Source organism: Ursus americanus, chromosome 22 (genome assembly GCF_024610735.1).
Source record: "Ursus americanus isolate L20-20 chromosome 22, mUrsAme1.1.p, whole genome shotgun sequence".
Classification (NCBI taxonomy): Eukaryota; Metazoa; Chordata; class Mammalia; order Carnivora; family Ursidae; genus Ursus; species Ursus americanus.
In genome coordinates this window covers 32,511,548-32,532,607 of record NC_142148.1, presented here as the reverse complement: position 1 = coordinate 32,532,607, position 21,060 = coordinate 32,511,548, and the positions used below count along the sequence as shown (strand labels likewise).

The 21,060-nt window shown below is 41.1% G+C and overlaps 1 protein-coding gene across 1 annotated transcript in view; it reads left to right on the top strand.

The window, feature by feature from the left end:
- The window catches only part of HAO1 (hydroxyacid oxidase 1), a 54,414-nt gene extending 34,543 nt beyond the window's left edge, over nt 1–19,871 (top strand). Inside the window, exons 5-8 of the mRNA XM_045810324.2 lie at nt 10,834–10,925; nt 17,030–17,188; nt 17,300–17,369; nt 19,121–19,871. Coding sequence (XP_045666280.2) covers nt 10,834–10,925; nt 17,030–17,188; nt 17,300–17,369; nt 19,121–19,191 — 392 coding nt within the window. The 3' untranslated portion in view covers nt 19,192–19,871. The remainder of the gene's footprint in view (nt 1–10,833; nt 10,926–17,029; nt 17,189–17,299; nt 17,370–19,120) is intronic.
- Nucleotides 19,872–21,060: the final 1,189 nt, after the last annotated feature.

Sequence of the window (21,060 nt, the reverse complement as noted above, 5' to 3'; positions counted from 1 at the left end):
AAATTTTAAAAAAATATTTTAAAACTATTCTGTGGTATTTCCATAGTAGCTTTTTGTTTCTCAAAAACTGTAACTAGCTCTTTTCCTATATACGTTTTTTTCAAGACACTCTCAAAGATATTCACTCAGTGTTTCCAGATTGTGTTCAAAACTGCTGCCATGCATCTAGGATTTAGTTACTAAATTCCTGTGAGATAGCAGAGCCCTGAGTCAAACGCTCCAAGGGCTTAAGAGTAAATCTTGAGTACTTACATTTCACTTTGGTATTTTCAATTAAATATAGAAATATTATATCAATAAGATAGCAAACACTGCTAACCCCCACTGACTGTTGTAATTGTCAATCAATTAATGTGTTAACTGGCAAATTAACATATGTGGAATGCCATAGCAGTAAACTTTAAGGATTAATGAAATTATCAAAGATTCATGAACTTTTTGCTAAGTCAGAACATTTTCACCCTCCTGTTAAGGCTACATTGCTTTTCTCCCTGGGTTAAAATAAAATGTAAAACTTTGGACGGGGTTTCATAGGCAGTTAATGAGAGGGGTTCATATCTGGTCATAAATTATTCTTATTTTGCTTCTCTGGATACTCATGATCTTATTTTCTGAGGAAACCATTCCATCACTTCCTCCTACATTCCCAGCACTGCCTAGAAGAACCTGGAAAACCACTTGAAATGATAGGAGATAACAAACTGTTGCTTAAGTAGCACTTACTTCAAATGAGAGGCTCTTTATAATCATAATCCTGACTAGGATGACAATATATTGTTATAGACAAAACTCAAACAAACTTGCCAAAAGCATCCAGCAAACGAATATCCTTCACTTACTCATCTGAGCTTACACTTCCTGCACCATCAGATGAAATTTTTAGTAACGGTTAATATTTACCTGAGCTTTCAACACGTGTCAGGCTCTTTCTAAACGCTCACTCAACTAGTTTAATCCACAGGCCACTCTTATGTGAATTATTATCCCTATTTTATGGTTTAGGACACCGACGCACAAAGAAATTAAGAAACTTGCCACTTACATAGTGAGCAAGTAACAGATACAAGATTCAAATCCAGGTGGTCGAATTACTAAGCCTAAACAGCTAATAATTTTTTCATACTGTATAAGATCAGTTTTTTGATAATTTTCAATTTCTGAAAACATAGGTTGTAACTAATACATTTTTATTTTTTTATTTTTGATTTGATATATGGTATTATGCACACAATTAGATAATCAGAGCAAACCTCCCCAATTCTAAATACATTTTACATTGTATTAAGACCATATTTTAGAGAACCAGTTTCCCAAACATGTTTAGATGATAATATATTGGGCTTCTTGTTCCAAACGATGGACTGAGTACATATGTCCCCTCTCATCAAAGCCATGATGCCACTGAAATTAAAGTATGGAAATACAAAAATACATAAGTCTTATGACAGCAAAGCAAAGGAAAATGAAGGGCACACACAACAGAGAAACTTCGAGAAATTTATGAGAGAAAAAAATGTAAGGGAATGTGTTGATAGGAGGAAAATGCGAAGAAAAACTGCCCCTCCAGATACACTCAGAGAGCGCCCTGGAGATGCTGGGGGTATTCTGTAATGGGTGCTGGAGAGGCGCTAGATGTCTAGTCTGCAGGTGTGACAGAGATGGCAGATGAGAAGTAGAGAAGAAAGCCAGGGGATTCACAGGAGCTCTGTGAAGCTCTTACAACAGCCAGCCATCCTGTCCTCCCTCATCACCTGCGCAACAACGGGCAACGTGGCATAGTAGCTCGATCCTTTCTAAAGAAATGAATGGATGGCTGGGACAACCTGAGAGTAGATAAAATTTAAAATATGACATGATGCTGTTCTCAATTCTGACACATGAGGAGTTCCTGGTCCAGTAGCCCCTTAGTTAACATTCCTTGTCTTGTCTCACATGGAGCTCCAAGAGTTTCTACTCCAGGCAAAGACTTGGAAGGAATGAAAGTGATTTACAAAACAGTCCAGAGAGCCAAAGCAGTTCCCCAAATCTCTCTTCCTTAAATATAAATGGAAAATGTAGCATCATAAGGCATGTCCGAAACACCAAAACATAAAAGACCAAGATAAATCTACAGAAAAGCCAATCCCAGAGGAAAGAGATAAAATAAGACAAAAAAAGAACTTAAAAAATTCCAAATGATAGACTCAGAGAAGTTGGAAGTATACTTAAATAAGAAGACTCTGCCAATGAAAAGAAAATCAGAATATGAAAAAACCATTCTCAAAAGATTAAAAACATGATTTCTAGAATTCAAAATGAAGTTACTGATTTAATGAGAGAGTCAATGACATTTCCCAAAATATAAAAGAACAAGACAAATGGAAAACATGATTAAATGAAACAGAGTCTTGAAGACCCTTTAAAATGTCCAATATGCAACTGATAGGGCCTTCAGATAGAAAAATAAAGGAAAGAAGCAAGGAAGAAATTGTCAGTGTTTGAATGCTGGAGACATAAGTCATTAGACTGAGAAAACAAATCATAATCTACTACATCCCTAATGAAATTTCAGGGGGGAGGGATGGGTATAAAGAAGGAAAACAAACATAAAACAGGTTACTTACAAAGAACAGGAGTCAAACGTCACCAGTCTTCTTGTCGGCAACAATGGGCACTAGAGGATGGTGGAGCAATGTCTTAAAGGTTCTAAGGAAAAGGATTTTCAACCTAGAATATTATACCTAATCCAATCACCAATGACAGAGTTATTTAGATGCTCTCTAAGTTACCTCCCATGAGTCCCGTTTTAGAAGCTTTCAAAGGAATTAACGTACAACACACAAATGAAAACTTACACCAATGAAGTCATCAATTAGACTTCAAGAGATTCAACTCACAGAGAGTAGGAGCAATGCTTAGGATGAAGGTCAGCTGTCAACCTTGAGAGTAATCAGAGCAGGATAGAGAAAGAAGATAAAGGGCTCAGGGAGGATGTCTCCAGAGGGAAAAGACAATGATTTAAATAGATTAGATAGGATAATTGGAAAGTTTGAAGAACTTGAGGATACTCTTTTTAAAAAAATATATTATTTGTTTATTTATTTGAGAGAGAGAGAGAGTGCGCTCATGAATGCAGAGGGGAGGGGCAGAGTGAGGGAGAAAGTCTCAAGTAGATTCCTAGCTGACTGTGGAGCCTGACGCAGGGCTCGATCTCATACCCCAAGATCACAACCCACACCAAAACCAAGAGTTGGTTGCTCAAACGACTGCAACACCCAGACCCTCTAGAATTTGAGGATAGTCTTAAGGCTCATGGTAACTGGAAAAAAAGCTGGGGGGAAGGCAATTAGAAATCCAGGAAAATAAAGCTGTGAAATGAGACATGTATGGTCCAAGTATGAAGCAACGTTAAAATTTAAAATATGAATCAATCAATGGGGTCAGGGGGGAAAAATCATCTCTCAACCTTGGTGCTAGGGCCTTTTCCCTGTGGGTGACTCAGAAGTTTCCATGACACCTCACGATCTGCAATGCATGCTTGGATTAAAACAGGTAGGCAAAACAGTGTAATAGCAACATTAGACTTTTTATTTATTTATTTATTTATTTATTTATTTATTTATTTATTTTTAAATGTTTTTTTATTATATTATGTTAGTCACCATACAGTACATCCCCAGTTTCCGATGTAGAGTTCGATGATTCATTAGTTGCGTATAACACCCAGTGCACCATGCAATACGTGCCCTCCTTACTACCCATCTCCAGTCTATCCCATTCCCCCACCCTTCTCCCCTCTGAGGCCCCCAGTTTGTTTCTCATAGTCCATATTCTCTCATGCTTCATTCCCCCTTCTGATCACCCCCCCCCCCTTTCTTTATCCCTTTCTTCCGCTACTGATCTTCCTAGTTCTTATATTCCATAGATGAGAGAAATCATATGATAATTGTCTTTCTCTGCTTGACTTATTTCACTTAGCATTATCTCCTCCAGTGCTGTCCATGTTGCAGCACATGTTGAGAAATTGTTCTTTCTGTTAGCTGAGTAATATTCCATTGTATATATGGACCACAATTTCTTAATCCATTCATCTGTTGAAGGGCATCTCAGTTCCTTCCACGATTTGGCTATTGTGGACAATGCTGCTATGAACATTGGGGTGCATATGGCCCTTCTCTTCACTACGTCTGTCTCTTTGGGGTAAGTACCCAGTAGTGCAATGGCTGGGTCATAGGGTAGCTCAATTTTTAACATTTTAGGGGACCTCCACACTGTCTTCCAGAGTGGCTGTACCAACTTGCATTCCCACGAACAATGTAGGAGGGATCCTCTTTCTCCACATCCTCTCCAGCAATTGTTGTTTCTTGCCTTGTCAATTTTTGCCATTCTAACTGGCGTAAGGTGGTATTTTAATGTGGTTTTGATTTGAATTTCCCTGATGGCTAGTGATTTTGAACATTTTTTCATGTGTCTGTTAGCCATTTGTATGTCATCATTGGAAAAGTATCTGTTCATATCTTCTGCCCATTTTTTTATTTGTTTATTTGTTTCTCACGTATTGAGTTTGAGAAGCTCTTTGTAGATATTGGATACCAGTCTTTTGTCTGTAGCATCATTTGCAAATATATTCTCCCATTCTGTGGGCTGCCTCTTAGTTTTTTTGACTGTTTCCTTGGCTGTGCAGAAGCTTTTTATCTTGATGAAGTCCCACAAGTTCAATTTATCTTTTGTTTCTCTTGCCTTTGGAGATGTGTCATGAAAAAGGTTGCTTTGGCCGATGTCATAGAGGTTGCTGCCTATGTTCTCCTCTAGGATTTTGATGGATTCCTGTCTCACATCGAGGTCTTTCATCCATTTGGAGTTTATTTTTGTGTATGGTGTGAGAGAGTGGTCAAGTTTCATTCTTTTGCATGTAGCTGTCCAATTTTCCCAGCACCATTTATTGAAGAGACTGTCTTTTTCCCACTGGATGTTTTTTCCTGCTTTATCAAAGATTAGTTGCCCAAAGAGACGAGGGACCATTTCTGGGTTCTCTATTCTGTTCCATTGGTCTATGTGTCTGTTTTTGTGCCAGTACCATGCTGTCTTGGTGATCACAGCTCTGTAGTACAGCTTGATATCAGGCAGCGTGATGCCCCCAGCTTTGTTTTTCCTTTTCAACAGTTCCTTGGCAATTCGGGGCCTTTTCTGTTTCCATACAAATTTAAGGACTATTTGTTCCAGTTCTTTGAAAAATGTCATCGGTATTTTGATCGGGATAGCATTGAAAGTGTAGATTGCTCTGGGTAGCATGGACATTTTAACTATGTTAATTCTTCCGATCCATGAGCATGGAATATTTTTCCATCTTTTTGTGTCTTTCTCAATGTCTTTCAAGAGTGATTTATAGTTTCTAGAATATAGATCCTTTACGTCTCTGGTTGAGTTAATTCCAAGGTAACGTATGGTTTTTGGTGCTATTATAAATGGGATGGATTCCCTAATTTCTCTTTCTTCAGTCTCATTATTCTTGTATAGAAATGCAACTGATTTCTGAGCATTGATTTTGTATCCCGCCACGTTACTGAATTGCTCTATAACTTCTAATAGTTTGGGAGTGGATTCTTTGGGGTTTTCCATATAGAGTATCATGTCATCTGTGAAGAGAGACATTTTGACTTCTTCTTTGCCAATTTGGATACCTTTTATCCCTTTTTGTTGTCTGATTGCTGTTGCAAGGACTTCTAGTACTATGTTGAATAATAATGGCGAGAGTGGGCATCCTTGTCATGTTCCTGATCTTAAGGGAAAGGCTTCCAGCTTTTCCCCATTGAGAATAATATTTGCTGTAGGCTTTTCATAGATGGCTTTTATGAGATTGAGAAATATACCCTCTATTCCTACACTCTGAAGGGTTTTTCTTTTTTTTTTTTAAGATTTTATTTATTTATTCGACAGAGATAGAGACAGCCAGCGAGAGAGGGAACACAAGCAGGGGGAATGGGAGAGGAAGAAGCAGGCTCACAGCAGAAGAGCCTGACGTGGGGCTCGATCCCATAACGCCGGGATCACGCCCTGAGCCGAAGGCTGACGCTCAACCGCTGTGCCACCCAGGCGCCCCTGAAGGGTTTTAATCAGGAAAGGATACTGTATTTTGTCAAATGCTATTTCTGCATCAATTGAGAGGATCATATGGTTCCTGAGTCTTTTCTTATTGATATGATGTATCACGCTGATCGATTTGCGAATGTTGAACCACGTTTGCATCCCAGGTATGAATCCCACTTGGTCATGATGGATAATCCTTTTAATGTACTGTTGGATTCTATTAGCCAGGATCTTGTTGAGGATTTTGGCATCCATATTCATTAGGGAAATCGGTCTGTAATTCTCCTTTTTTGATGGGGTCTTTGCCTGGTTTGGGGATCAAGGTAATATTGGCCTCATAGAATGAGTTTGGTAGCTTTCCTTCTGTTTCTATTTTTTGAAATAGCTTTAGGAGAATAGGTATTATTTCTTCTTTGAATGTTTGGTAGAATTCCCCAGGAAAACTGTCTGGGCCTGGAGTTTTGTTATTTGGAAGGTTGTTTATCACTGACTCAATCTCTTCATAATTAATTGGCCTGTTTAAAAAATCAATTTCTTCCTGTTTCAGTCTTGGTAGTTTATAGGTTTCCAGGAAGGATTCCATCTCTTCCAAATTGCTTAATTTATTGGCATAAAGCTGTTGATAAAAGTTTCTAATAATCCTTCCAATTTCATTGGTGTTGGTCGTGACCTCTCCTTTTTCATTCATAATTTTATTTTTATTTTTTATTTATTTATTTTTTTTCATTCATAATTTTATTAATTTGGGTCCTTTCTTTATTCTTTTGGATAAGTCTTGCCAGCGGTTTGTCAATTTTATTGATTCTCTCAAAGAACCAGCTTCTAGTCCTGTTGATCTGCTCTACTGTACTTCTGGTTTCTAATTCATTGATTTCTGCTCTCATCTTGGTCAGCTGCTTCCTCGTGAGTGGATTAGGCCTGTCCCTCTGTTGCTGTTCCAGCTTCTTGAGGTGAGAATATAAAAACTGCATTTTAGATTTTTCTATTCTTTTGAGTGAGGCTTGGATGGCTATGTATTTTCCCCTTAGGACTGCCTTTGCAATATCCCATAGGTTTTGGACCGTTGTGTTTTCATTCTCGTTGGTCTCCATAAATGGTTTAAATTGATTTTTGATTTCCTGTTTTATCAAGTCATTCCTGAGCAGGATGGTTCTTAGTCTCCAAGTGTTTGAGTTTCTTCCAAATTTTTCCTTGTGGTTGAGTTCCAATTTCAGAGCGTTGTGGTCTGAGAATATGCAGGGAATAATTTCAGTCTTTTGGTATCAGTTGAGACCTATTTTGTGTCCCAGAACATGGTCTATTCTTGAGAATGTTCCATGGGCATTAGAATAGAATGAGCATTCTTTGGTTCTGGGGTGTAGTGTTCTATATATATCTATGAGGTCCAACTCCTCGAGTATGGCATTCAAAGCTCTTGTTTCTATGTTGGTTTTCTGCTCCGGTGCTCTGTCTATTGCTGATAGTGGAGTGTTGAGGTCCCCTACTATTAATGTATTTTTATCTATATGTCTCTTTATTCTGGTTAAGAGTTGGCTTGTGTATCTTGCTGCTCCCTTGGTGGGGGCATATATATTTATAATTGTCATATCCACTTGTTGGATACATCCTTTAAGAATAATATAGTGCCTTTCTGTGTCCCTAACTATAGTCTTTAGTTTAAAATCCAATCTGTCTGATATGAGAATTGCTACCCCAGCTTTCTTTTGAGGTCCGTGCGCCCTTGTTTTATAGGGATCTTAGGGATGTGGGCTTCTTGATTTTTCAGCCTGCCTTCTGTGTTCTGGGGGAGGGGCCTGCCGCGCCGATGCTCAGGCAACCCTGTTTGGGTAGAGTCTCCGCATCCCCTGCGAGGGGGGATGGGGATGGGCACTCTCTGAGCGGGTATTTCCAGGCTTTTGTTCTCTGGCGGCTTTCCCTGGCGGTTTGCTGTGCCTCTTCTGAGAGTCAGACCAGCAGCGGCCGAATTTCAGCCTCTGTCACAGAACAGAGGGATCGCGGCCCGTTCTCTACTAATGTTCTGGCCACTTTAACTCTGTTACTGTTGGTGCTGCTCAACCCTGCAGCGTCCCGGGATGTGCGCCCCATACCCGGTGTCCCAGCCCTCACTTCCAGGGCCGGCGCGTCTCTGTCCTTTGTGTTTCTAACTCCTCCAGCCGCCAGCCGCCCCGCACAGGCTCCGGGAGCTCCCGCTCTCAGTCTGGATCCAGTGAGCGCACCGGGATTCCGGGGTTCCGCGAGATGCCTGGTGGCGCGCGCACTGGGCTCACGGTCTCAGTCTGGATCCAGTGAGCGCACGGGGCTCCGTGAGAAGTCTGGTGGCGCGATCCCAGCTCATGGTCTCAGTCTGCTGTTTTGCGGGTGCCGTCCGCGAGTCCGCCCGCTCCCCCGTGCAAGTGGCTACTGCTTCCTGGCGCCCAAATGCGGCAGCCCCCTCCCCCTTCCGTTTATCTTCCGATATCTGTGCACGGTTTCATGGCTCCCCGCTTCGTACCTCAATACTCAGCGCTGGAGATGTTCATTTGTAGAGATCCAGATGCGTCTTCCTGCGTCTCAGGCTGGTTCCGTGGATGTTCAGGCTGGTCTGGTACCTATCCAGCTCGACTCGGGGGACCGGCTGAGAAAGGGGTCCCCTACTCCTCCGCCATCTTAACTCCTCCCGAGATCCGAACATGGGCTTTTTGAAAGGGAATAGGACTCTGAGAACAGACTAAGATTTTTTTTTTTTTCAGCAGGCAAGTCCCTTGAGGGGAGGGGAAGCAGCTCAGGGGGCAGGAAAGAGAAGATCCTTGAGGTGGCACTCACAACAACACCCAAAGGACCTCTGCACCCTCACTCCTGGGCCCAGAGCCTCCTTAGGCTTTCTGTGTGAGGAGTATGGAGCTAGATTTTATATTTAATATGAAATAAATGCAGAATATCGATCAGATATTGAGTATATAGCAAAATGAATAACATGGTACAGGCTTAGAGGTAGACAGATAACATGCAAGGCAATTAGGTGGGAAACACTGGCAATTCATGTAGCAAAACACCTTTCATACTCTTTCATTGGATTTTATGATTCCTCAAGCATTCCTTAAAGGTGAATCCTAACAAGACCAATATCACAATGGACATGATGTCTAGGTCAGCACTGGCTGCCTCACAAAATGCCATAGACTGTGGGCCTTTCACAGCAAACATTTGTTTTCTCATAGCACTGGAGGCTGGAAGTCTGAGATTAGGGTTCCAGCCTGGTCAGTTTCTGGTGTGAGCTCTTCCCTTAGGTTGTGGAGGCCACCTTTTCCCTTTGTCCTTACATGACCTGTTCTTTGTGTGAGCAAGGCTTGGTGGAGGGGGCCAGCAAGCTCCCTGGTGTTTTCTTATAAGGGCACCAATACCCTCAAAAAAAGCCCCACTATCATGACCTCATCAAATCCTACTGACTTTCCAAAGGCACCATCTCAGGATACTATCACATTGGAGGTTAGGGTTTCAACATATGAACTTTGGGAGGGGGGTTCACAAACATTCAGTCCATAAAACATGAGTTTAACATTTTCATCTACCTATAATGTTAGAAGAAAAAGAATAACTAGCATCCTTTTTAAAAATGTGAATATTTAAAACCAGCATTCAATAAAACATAGCTTGGAAAAATGATGTTTTAACATAAAACTTTAAAATAGTTAGAATTACAGATTCCTTTATGAGTCCTTTTAAAATTATTCTTTGTTAGATCTGCCCTTGATTTCCATTGCTGAATTTATGAATGTATACAATGTTCTGTATCCTTCTGGCTACATCTCCTAAATCTGATTTTCACCACAACCTTAGACCAAGTATTTTTGAGTGTTAAATTTGAGAACCAGTGTTACTTTCCTGATTCTGTTAGCTAATGGTTTGTTATTGGGAGCATGCAGAAAATAAGAGTTTAAAATATAAAATATAAAAAATGAGTTGGAAATTTATTTGAGAGAATGTTAATCTATTTCATTTTTTATTTATTTTTTAAAGATTTTACTTATTTGAGAGAAAGAAAGAGAGAGAACACAGAGGAAGTGGGGGAAGAAGAGTCCCCACTGAGCAGGGAGCCCTGACATGGGGCTCGATCTCAGGACCCTGAGATCCTGACCCAAGCCGAAGGCAGACACAACCAAGTGAGCCACCCAGGCGTCCCTAATCTATTTTAAAACCATATTTTCAGAAGTCGATATATTTTGAAGCATGATTAGAGACATAGCCTATAAGTTTAATTTTTGTATATTTATATATACTTCAATGGGCAAAGTACATTTAATTATAGAACAATATAACTTAAGATAATTATTGAAGACATAACTTTGTATTAAAGAATGGTTTTGGAATAGACTTGTTCCCTCCATGTTACGCTCCAGGTGTTTGCCACTTATGTATTCTTTTATGCTATCCAAATTGCAGAGGAATAATTCTGCTAAAGGCTAAATGGTATGATCTTATTAATAATTATAAAAACACTTAACAGGAGTACTCCCTTGTGAGAACAAATACATTTTAACTGCATATCAATTTGCTGTCTACTGAAAATTTTATGTCATGATTCAATTGTTAAAAGTGCTAACATTTTGGCCAAGGAAACTGTCGCTACTATTCTAGACCTTAACCGTTGGTGTATTTCTATGCTAAAGGTTCTGAGCAAGGTGTAGATGTGCGAGGTCAGGCTCCCTTTTACTGGGACCTTTCACCTTCTAAACCCAAGCCTTCTGTTAAGTTGCCTTTTTCATACAATGGCTGTTTTGCTCTTTCCAGGTGATGATGCCCGGGAAGCAGTTAAACATGGCTTGAATGGGATCTTGGTGTCGAATCACGGGGCACGACAACTTGATGGGGTGCCAGCCACTGTGAGTTTCAGCAAATGCTGCGATTTCCCTTTGGAGTTCTCATTTCCATCACAGTTTGACTATCTCTGTGTCTGGCTCTTTTCTGTGTCTTTTGCGGGTGAGAACATTCATGGTAAAATGTGTGCAAATAGATGAGATCTTAGCTTTTAAATTTCGTGGCATTTATCTGCTTGCATTAGATCATTCATTCATCCAATACCTTTATTTATAAACTTTATAAAATTCACTGTGAAATAATAAGTCCTTTGTGGGCAGGGGTTATTCTTGTTTTCATAGGTACACGGAAAGGTATAATGTAAATTAGAGTATGAAAGAAATGATTACGTCATGAGAGTCCAAGAAGAGGAGCTAACAGACAGCTGTAATTACAAAGGGCTTGGGTGAAGTTTGAGATCATTGGTACAAGAAGTCAGGAGGATGGGAAGACTGAAATTTCTTGTGGATGTGGGGATTGAGAAGCAGCAGAGAGAGGGTCGGTGGGTGGGGGAAAGGAATAGTATCGTCTGGGGAACTTTAAAGAATCCTGATTCACAAGCTGCACAATAGATCAATTCATCAGAATATCTGGGGGCGGAGGGGGGGCAGAGGCACCAGTATTTTTTAAAGCTACCCATGAGATTCCAATGTGCATCTATGGTTTTTCAGACACTGTACACACTGTACCAGGCAAATCAGAATCCAGAGTCTAGATACAAAGGTAAGCCAAACTGGCTTGAAAGCTGTGGGACTGGATTAAAACTGTGAAGGAGAGCAATTAGCCCCAAGAGAGTTATCAGATGTTATCAGAGTCATTCAGTCATAGTTATTATATGGATGGCTTTAATTGGGATGACCAATGAATTTACTCAAACAACTATTTGTACAGTGTATGGTAGGACAAATAGTTTTGTCAAGTAGTAGTGGATTACTCTTTCATTGAACTAGCAGGTTGATTTAGATAAATCCAAAGACCAGTTGTGTGGGCCTTAGGACAGACTAAATGACTGCCGGGGAATATCAGATGGTCTGTATCTGTACTCACAGTTTTTCCTAAAGCACTAAAGGTAGGAATGAACCTCATGTAGGATCACAGTCCAGAATCAAATCACAAAACTGGGCGTTTTCAGTCCTTTCCAATTCAGGTTTACTTATTAGAGACCCGTCTTCTTCGCTGATGTTAAATGTCGCCGGCAGGTAAAGAGAGGTGGAGAATGGGGGCGCCTGGGTGGCACAGCAGTTAAGTGTCTGCCTTCAGCTCAGGGCGTGATCCCAGCATTATGGGATCGAGCCCCACATCAGGCTCCTCCGCTATGAGCCTGCTTCTTCCTCTCCCACTCCCCCTGCTTGTGTTCCCTCTCTCGCTGGCTGTCTCTCTCTCTGTCGAATAAATAAATAAAATCTTAAAAAAAAAAAAAGAGAGGTGGAGAATGAAGACCTCCTCTGGGCAGAGAGGAGAAGTTGGTCACAGCTCGAGGCTCTTTTGCAGATTTATGCATCTCTTATGTCTGAAGACATAGACTTAGTGTGTCGGCCAAATTAAGTTTGTTTTCTAAAAATAAAATCTAAATCTACTGAAATCAAATCTAACTAGATTTTAAGGGGAAAATATCTAAATGGTGTGATTTATTTCCCTCTGGCTGAGGGATATGGAAACTTATCTAAAAGGGCTTTTTGAGCTGTGGTCTCGGAGACTGTTTTAAAAAAAACAATGACACTCCCCTTTGCATGCTGTGGGAAGAGAGGAGACGCTTGCTTGGGTTTTGCCTCATACTCTAGAGCACGTTTGAGGCCCCCGATGGTGAGAGAAATGGGAGATTAGATTCGGTTTACGGTGAAGATATTTTTCCCTCAGTGTGTAGGTTTTGAGATGAGCAAACAGTTACAAATTAAGCTCATGTCAATGTCCTTACACTCAAGGTCATAATGTGGCCAAGATTGCTCTTAAAGAGGGTTGCCTGGCTGGCTCAGTGGGTAGACCGTGCGATTCTTGAGTTGGGATTGTGAATTCAAGCCCACGTTGGGTGTAGAGCTTACTTGGGGGGGGAAAAAGATTGCTCTTGAAGTAATTAGGGAACAAAATGACGGTGTCAAATTCATTTTCAAAATCCACAGTTCTGAAATGTCTCAAACTGGGGTCTAAAAACAGACTCTCTGGAGTCTTTGAACCCTAGAAGTATTTTTGTTTTAATGGTTTTCATTTTGTTTTGATGCTAACTGGACCCATATACTTTGAACTTAAAAATATGGCATTTTTTCTAGTGAAAACGTTCAACTATAAAAATTTTCATAAAGTAATATTTGGGTTGTTCAGTCAGTGGTTTCCAAAATTGAGTCCCTGGGCATGTTCTATGAGATCTTAAGAGATTTTATGTTTCCTTTTACTTTTATTATTTTTATTTATTATTATTATTATTGTTATTATTTTTTTTTTTTTAGAGAGAGAGAGAGTGACTGGGGGTGGTGTGGGAAGCAGAGGGCAAGGGAGAGAGACAATCTTAAGCAGGCTCCATGCCCAGTGTGGAACCCAATGTGGGGCTCGATCTCATGACCCCAAGATCATGACCTGAGCCAAAATCTAGAATCACACACCCAACCCACTGAGTTACCCAGGTGCCCCTATTTTTCCTTTAAAAGGGATCCATGCAATTCTATCTTTGACAAAAACTTGATGTATCAGTTAGCTTTTGCTGGGTAACAAACCACTCTGAAAGTTACTGGCCAAAATTCAATAGCTATTAGTCATGTCATAATTTTGTGAGTTGCAATTTGGGCTGAGATCCACTAGAAAGTTTTTCTGGTCTTGGCTGGGCTCACTCATATGCATGTGGTCAGCTGCTGGGGTGAATAGGATAGGCTAGTGTGGGGTGACTTCAGCAGGGACAGTTCTGTGTTGTCTCACATCTAGCATGTTAGGTAGGCTGGTTCTCATGAGATGGTAGGTTTCCTAGAAGGTACGTGCAAATGTACAAGGCCTTTTGAGATTGTAGCTTCTCTCTCCTCTGTTTTCTCTACATTCTAGTGGTGAAAGCAGGTCCCAAGGGTAGTTTAGATGCAAAGGATGGGGAAATAGACTCTTCTAGCCTCATTTCTCTCCTCTCTGGGAGGAGCAGAAATATCATGTTGCAGGGAAATGAAGATAAGGAGGGAAATAATTGTAGCCATTCTTGCAATTGCAAACAATCAGTCAAGCCTACAGAAACCAGTGATTTTCTAAGGGTGCTTAGTAGGAACCCCATCCAGGGCTGCCTGGTAAAGTATGATTGGTGGGGTGGGGTAGAGAGTCAGGGGCAGATTTCTGGACAGTAACCTGAACTCTGACTCTTCTTGCTTTTAACTAAAGCAGCTCTGGCTTTATCTGCTTTTGTCTAGTTCAGTTGCTTTGGTTTGAAAACTTTTTTTTTTTTTTTTTTTGAGAAAGAGAGAGAGAGAGAGTTGGTTGGGAGGGGGCAGAGGAAGACGGAGAGAGAGAATCTTAGGCAGACACAGGGCACAATCCACAATCTCACAACCCTGACATCAGGGCCTGAGTCGAAACCAAAAGTCAGACACTTAACTGACTGAGCCATCCAGGCACCTCGCTTTGGTTTGAGACTTTAAAGTGTTCCATGCCCAAAACATGAGCAATCGAGAGTATACCAATGGATGTTATGGGAAGATAGAAAGGTGGGCCCTCCCTGTGAGTAGTTTTGTGGGACAGGGAACATCCTGGAAGAGTGTGACTTGAGCAGGAATGGGAATAATCTCTTTGTGAGTCACAACCCTGTGGGATTCTTGCTGGCTCCCTTAGACCGTCTGGCATTGTGGCTTGAATATACAGGGTCCTCAATAAAGTGTTTGCTAAGTCAGTGAATAGATGGATGAGTTAGCCAGTACATCGGGATCTTAGTGTATTTTCCTGCAGATTAACCCCACCGGAGGTGAGCCCACCATTCGTTGTCTGAAGAATCACGAAGGAAAGAAAAGCCAAAATGAATGGTCTCTCCGACGTGTAGCAAGCTGGAAAGAGGAAACATAACAGTCGTAAAATAGTGGATTTGTCTAGTGTATTTATTTATTTAATCTCCTCTGATCAGAATTATTCTCTGAAATATACACCCATTAAAACTGCAGCTACCGAAAGAAAAAGGGGGAAGATAGAAACGCTCGGCAATGGATAGAACATCCTTGTCCACAAACACACAAAACACCAATCTGGGTTCCGTTATATAGCCCAGAATTCACGTTTTAAGTATCCCTGTTAGTTTCCTTTTAGGCCAGGTTGGGCGTTGGAAATAACGTAAACAGACTTGATTTGCGTGACTTTGAAAATGTGTATTGAACCCAGGCTAGCTAATATTTTTCTTTGGTTTTGGTTTCAAATGGGGAAATACGCTTAATTATAGCTTGCATCATCTCTTGGAAATTGTAGCATTTATATGTTGATGTAACTTGCCTGACTGTAAAAGGAGGACTATGTTTAGGTAAAGGGACATATGTAAATGGATCCAAAGCATGTTGGGCAAGGCAGAAAAGCCAAAAGGAAAAGGGGAAAATCACATTACCCGCCAAACACTTACGGGCTGCGCGCCAAAAGTTGCCTTCACTTCCTCCAAATCCGTAGCCGGGTTTGGTCTTCAGCCTTTTACATAAAACTCTCTTTAAGTTGAGCCTCTACAATTTGGGGGGAGAAGTGGGAAAGCCTTTGAGTGATTTCAACAGAATTAATGTCTAGAAAAACCACACTCGGATGCATGGTCGCTTCTTCAGCAGGCATCTTACATGGGAATCAGACTTAATTTTATACTCAAATATTTGGGAATGAATGTGGGTAATTTCTACAGATTTTGACTTACAGGCCACCTTGAGAATTGCTTCCATTCACAAGTGCAAAGATTTACGTAAAATAGACAACTGTGTCAGCTATTAGCTATTAACTCTGTTGGCTATTAGCCAACTCTACTAGCGATTGCCACATGATGTTACGAAACAACAGATTCCAAAGTCAGTGATTTAAATCAACAGTCGTTTATTCCCGTGAAACTTTGTGTCAACTGGCCGGGGCGAGGGAGGGGCAGTCTGCTGATCTGGACTTGGTACTGGTTAGGTGGCTGTGCTCCAAGTTTCGTGTCCAGCTGGGCTTAGCTGGGCTAACTCTGCTTCCTGAATTCCTGAGTATTTACTCTGGGGGCCCAGCTAAAGGGAAAGTAGTGCCCAGGGGGTGGTCCTCTCATGGTAAGTGGCACAGGTGCCAGAGAAAGTTGACATGCATGAGGTCCTTTAAGGTCTATGCCCAGAAATGGCACTCTGCCATCTCTGCTCACATGCTATTGGCCAAAGTAAGTTGCAAGGCCAAGGCCAATGTCAAGGAGCAGGCCAGTGCCCTTTAGCAGGAAATACTGCAAAGTTACCTTGGAAAAAGGAGGGGTTTCAGAGTGGTGTGAAGGATCAGGAACCATATTGCAATCCACCAGATCAATCTCTATGAGTCTTTTGTATTCTCTGCTGCTGATACAAGCCCATCATCAATTGTCAATCAAGATGAGGACCTTTAAGGTACCTGTGGTCATACTACTTTTAAAGCAAGAAAAATATTTTCATAGAGAGTTCTCTAATATATGGCTGGATACAAAAGATCTTGGTTGGGGAAATCAGGTTTTTCATTGCTAGCCCTGCTTGCATTTTTATACACCACTTCCACTATCCATTAAGTATTAATTTTAACTAATTTTAACTAATTATAATTAATCAATTGATTTTTCAAGGGTAAATAATGCACAAAATAATTTATATGAGCAAGATACTTCTATGCATTTTATAAAGCATAGCTCTAAAAGGTCATTACGTGTACTAAAATTTTGTTTATATTTTTAAAAATCATGATCTTTGAATTTGAACATCAGGAACGGAAAAAAAAAGTCTTGAACTTCGAAATAAAAATAAGCCACTCAGCTCCAAATTTAGTTGGTGTTTTAGGTACTGACATTTGCACCCTTTTTCTTCCAGGAGGGAATAATTGTACAGTTGATTCCAAACCTGCTTAACTTCTTTCATGCTAAACCCTCGTCAGAGGGTCAATGGCCATGGGGGTTGAGCTGGGTACACTTCAACATGCGTGACATCACATGATTGACCTCTCCTCCCTGCAGATTGATGCTCTGCCGGAAATCGTGGAGGCCGTGGAAGGGAAGGTGGAAGTCTTCCTGGACGGCGGTGTTCGGAAAGGCACTGATGTTCTGAAAGCTCTAGCCCTGGGAGCCAAGGCTGTGTTTGTGGGGAGACCGATCATCTGGGGCTTGGCTTCCCAGGTAATTGGAGGACAATGAAATAAACATATAAAACAGAACAACAGTGAGATAAATGCATGAATCGAGTCAGACCGACTTACCCCAAAGATTTGTTATCTTTTACTTGCTTAGGGAGAGAAAGGTGTTCAAGATGTCCTCGAGATATTAAAGGAAGAATTCCGACTGGCCATGGCTCTGAGTGGTAAGACTTGCCATTCTCCTTCCCACCTTTCTTCTCTTCTTGTGGGCTCTTTGGTGGAGAGCAGTAGATTTGAGGGGGAAGAAGATGGAGTCATTTGGGTTGTAATGACATTTGAAGTTGGCTTCGTGTTTACACCTCTAAGACAGAGCACTCTCTGACCCGAGGGAGGCCACAGCCAGGAACAGGCACTTTGCCTCTATCCTTGACAATCTCATCAGGGCTGTTTGGGTGAGTGTGAGTACCTGAAGAGCGAACGCTATCCTCTACTGCTTCTCATCTCATAACACACGAACAAGAAAATCTAACTGGCTAGTCAACACCTCCACTGGGGGGTCCAGGTGAAACTGCTAAATTTTCCTATTGAAACTGCTGCACCAGCAGATCCTCTAGCCTCAGTTCATGTTAGTACTGTTGTTTCAAAAATCCTGAGTCACTTTTGACTCCTCATTTCCCTCACACCCTCACCTTGACAGGAGCTCTATCTGCAAAACGCGATCAGAACCTGACCTCACTTCCTACTGCAATGGTTTCTCTGTGCTTCCTCCTAATCAGAGGCTCTCTCCCCTTGGGCATGGCCAATTTGTCTGTCCACCTTGCCTCCCTCTCCTCCCAGCCTGTTCTGATCACAGCAGTCAGAATGAGCTGTTCAAACATGAATTCACATCACGCCACTGTTCTGATAAGAACCCTCCAATGGCTCTTGGTTTGTTTACTCAGCGTAAATGCCCAAGTCCTTACAATGGTCTATAAGCCCTTTATGTGGCTTGACCTCTGTCACTTCTCTGACCTCAACTCCCACTACTGTCACCACTGCTTATTCTGCCCAGGCCACATTTACCCCCTGCTGCTCCCTGTCTACATCAGACATGTTTCAGCCCGAAGGCTTTTGCACTGGCTATCCTATCTGCCTGGATGCTCTCCCCCCACATGTCTGCATGGCCACTGTCCTCCAAGTCTTCACTGAAAATGTATTTTCTCAAAGGGTGCCATCCTGACCACCCTATTTAAAATGGCAATCCATCCCCCGCCCACCCATTCAGCTGCCAGTTTTCTCTCCCTGAGACTATTTCATTATTCTCCCATAGCACCCATCACCGATACGTCATCTATCAGATGATCTTCTTCCTAAATATTCTCTTTTCCTCTGGAGAATATAAAAAGCATGAGGCCGGGATCTTTGTCTGTTGTCCTCAATGCAGTATTTTCAGTGTTTAGAGTAGCACCCAGCACACAAACAGTATTTGCTGGAGAAATGAGTAAAATATAAGCGCCATTATTACTAGCGACTGCTTTGACTTTGACTTAGAATGGACCTCTCGATGCAAAGAATGCCTTTGAGTCAATTATCTACTTCTGAAGGTAATGAGGGTTTCCTTTTCTGTGATCCATATCTGCTACCACTGAGTCTGTGCAGACACAGCCTCAGGGAGAGAAGAATGCCATTCTGTGAATCCTCACTATGCATTTTAATTTGCTACAGACATATCCTAAAAGAGAGCTTTCAGCCGCTGACTCTCTATTAAATGTGGCAGAAAGAATATACTCTTTGTGTTAATAAAAATATGTGCCAGTCATTTTGTGTTAAGGACTGTTTAGGTAATAAAAGTGGTCTCATGCCACATAAGATTTGGCAAGCCTACCTTGAATCATAAACCTTACATTTGTCAAGTTTTACATTCCTTGGGAAAACGATTACCTGCCTGATTATTATTGCATTCATTTCATATTAAATGTATGCATTATTTTTTCAGGATGCCAGAATGTGAAAGTCATCGACAAGACATTGGTGAGGAAAAATCCTTCGGCCGTTTCCAAGATCTGACAGTGCACAATATTTTCCCATCTGTATTATTTTTTTTTCGGCATGTATTACTTGACAAAGAGACACTGTGCTGAGAGTGACCACAGTCTGCAATCCCCCACTTCAACACAAAGGGTGTCGTTCTTCTCCAACAAAATAGCAATTCCTTTGAGCTCATTGCTTTTGACTTTTCAATGGGTGTCCTAGGAACCTTTTAGAAAGAAATGGACTTGCATCCTGGAAATATATTAACTGTTAAAAAGAAAACATTGAAAATGTGTTTAGACAACGTCATCCCCTGGCAGGCTAAGGTGCTGAAAAACAAAAGATAGCCTTTGGTAAAATGGGAGGTAACTACCCGTGAGGTAAAAAGATAATGATCTCACTGTTTATTAACCTGCATTGTGTTTAGATATCCTTAAAGCAGCGTTCCTAAATCGTAAGCTCAGGTTCAAAAGGTTGGACTTGCCTAGATTCTTGCCTAGATCTAAATTCCCAACGCTGAGGAGTCAGCTCTTGATAGAATTAGGATGAGTTGGTGGTAACTGGTGACTTTCTAGATACTTTTTAACACCCTGATTTATGCTACTTCTTTGAATGTAGCTTTTTGTTCCCATCTTCAGTGTCTGCGTCTATCTGAATATTTTACGATACTTGTATTACTTCTTAATCAAAAACAAATAAAGCATCTTTGAAAAGAATATATCTGGTCCATTTGTAACAATATGAAATTCAACCATTTTAATCTCTGAACCCTAGTCACTGCCCCGTCGCTCATTAATTTTCCTATGCTTTCTAGCTCTTCTTTATTCTTTTGCGTTTTTTTCCACTTACGGTCATATGGCCAGCTATGATCTGTGATTTGTGAGGATCGTGCCAAATGAAAATGTGGGTCCCTTGTTCAAAAAGTAGGAAAAAGGCCTTTCCTTCCCTCCACAGTTTTTCTCTTAACCTGTCAGGGTATCTTTTGTTTGCTATTTAATGTCACGTTTCCTGGAGCATGAGGATACTCACGCAGCAAGCGTAGACCCTCAGAAGGGTTTGACCACGGCCCTGTGATAAGCCCTGACTCTTCCGCGCCTGCGCCCAGGACCCTGCCAGGAGTGGACAGCGCCACCTGCAGGTGGGTGAGTCCGCCAAGGACTCATTCAGGGGAGGTGGACGCAGACGGCAGGAGATGGGACATTGTGTGATTCTAGGCTCCAAGCCCCTAGCACATGTTTCATTGTCCCTTGACTTTGACTTATAAAATGCAAACTCAAAGATGAAATTATTAAGAATTTCAATCCAACCACCATAGAACATGAAACGCAAGTGTGAGGCCCCTTTTCTGAGCGTGGAATCCTGTGCAGCCCTATTGGTAGTGTGAGTGTGAAGTCCTTGTCACATGACTTTTAAATTTATTCCCCAAACTGGGCATTTGGCAGATTAGAGGTGAACTTGGTAGCCAACGTAATTTTGAAATGTATGTATCACCATCTCCCTGGTTGTTCAACCACTGTGAAATATTAAATGAAACAATTGAGAGAATCGCTAACCTAAAAATACGATTGTTATGTTTTATTGTTTTTTTACGATGTTTTATTATTCTCAGACCTCTCTCTCTCTCCCTCCCTCCCTCTTTCCCTTCCCTTAAATGCTGGGCCTTTCCTAAATGTTATGATGGACACAAACATAGTGCTTTCTTTCTAAAAATATTAATTTACCCTGATAAAAAAGAATCATTTAGTCTGATAAAAAGGAGCAGTTATCCTTCAAAGTTTTTTCCAAGTGTGAAGAAGGAATATTACTGTCATATCATGTAACTGTTTAATGCACTTGCAATTAATATTAATCAATTACTAGGTATATAATAAGCACCCCTTTGATTCCCCCAACTGATTCAGAAAT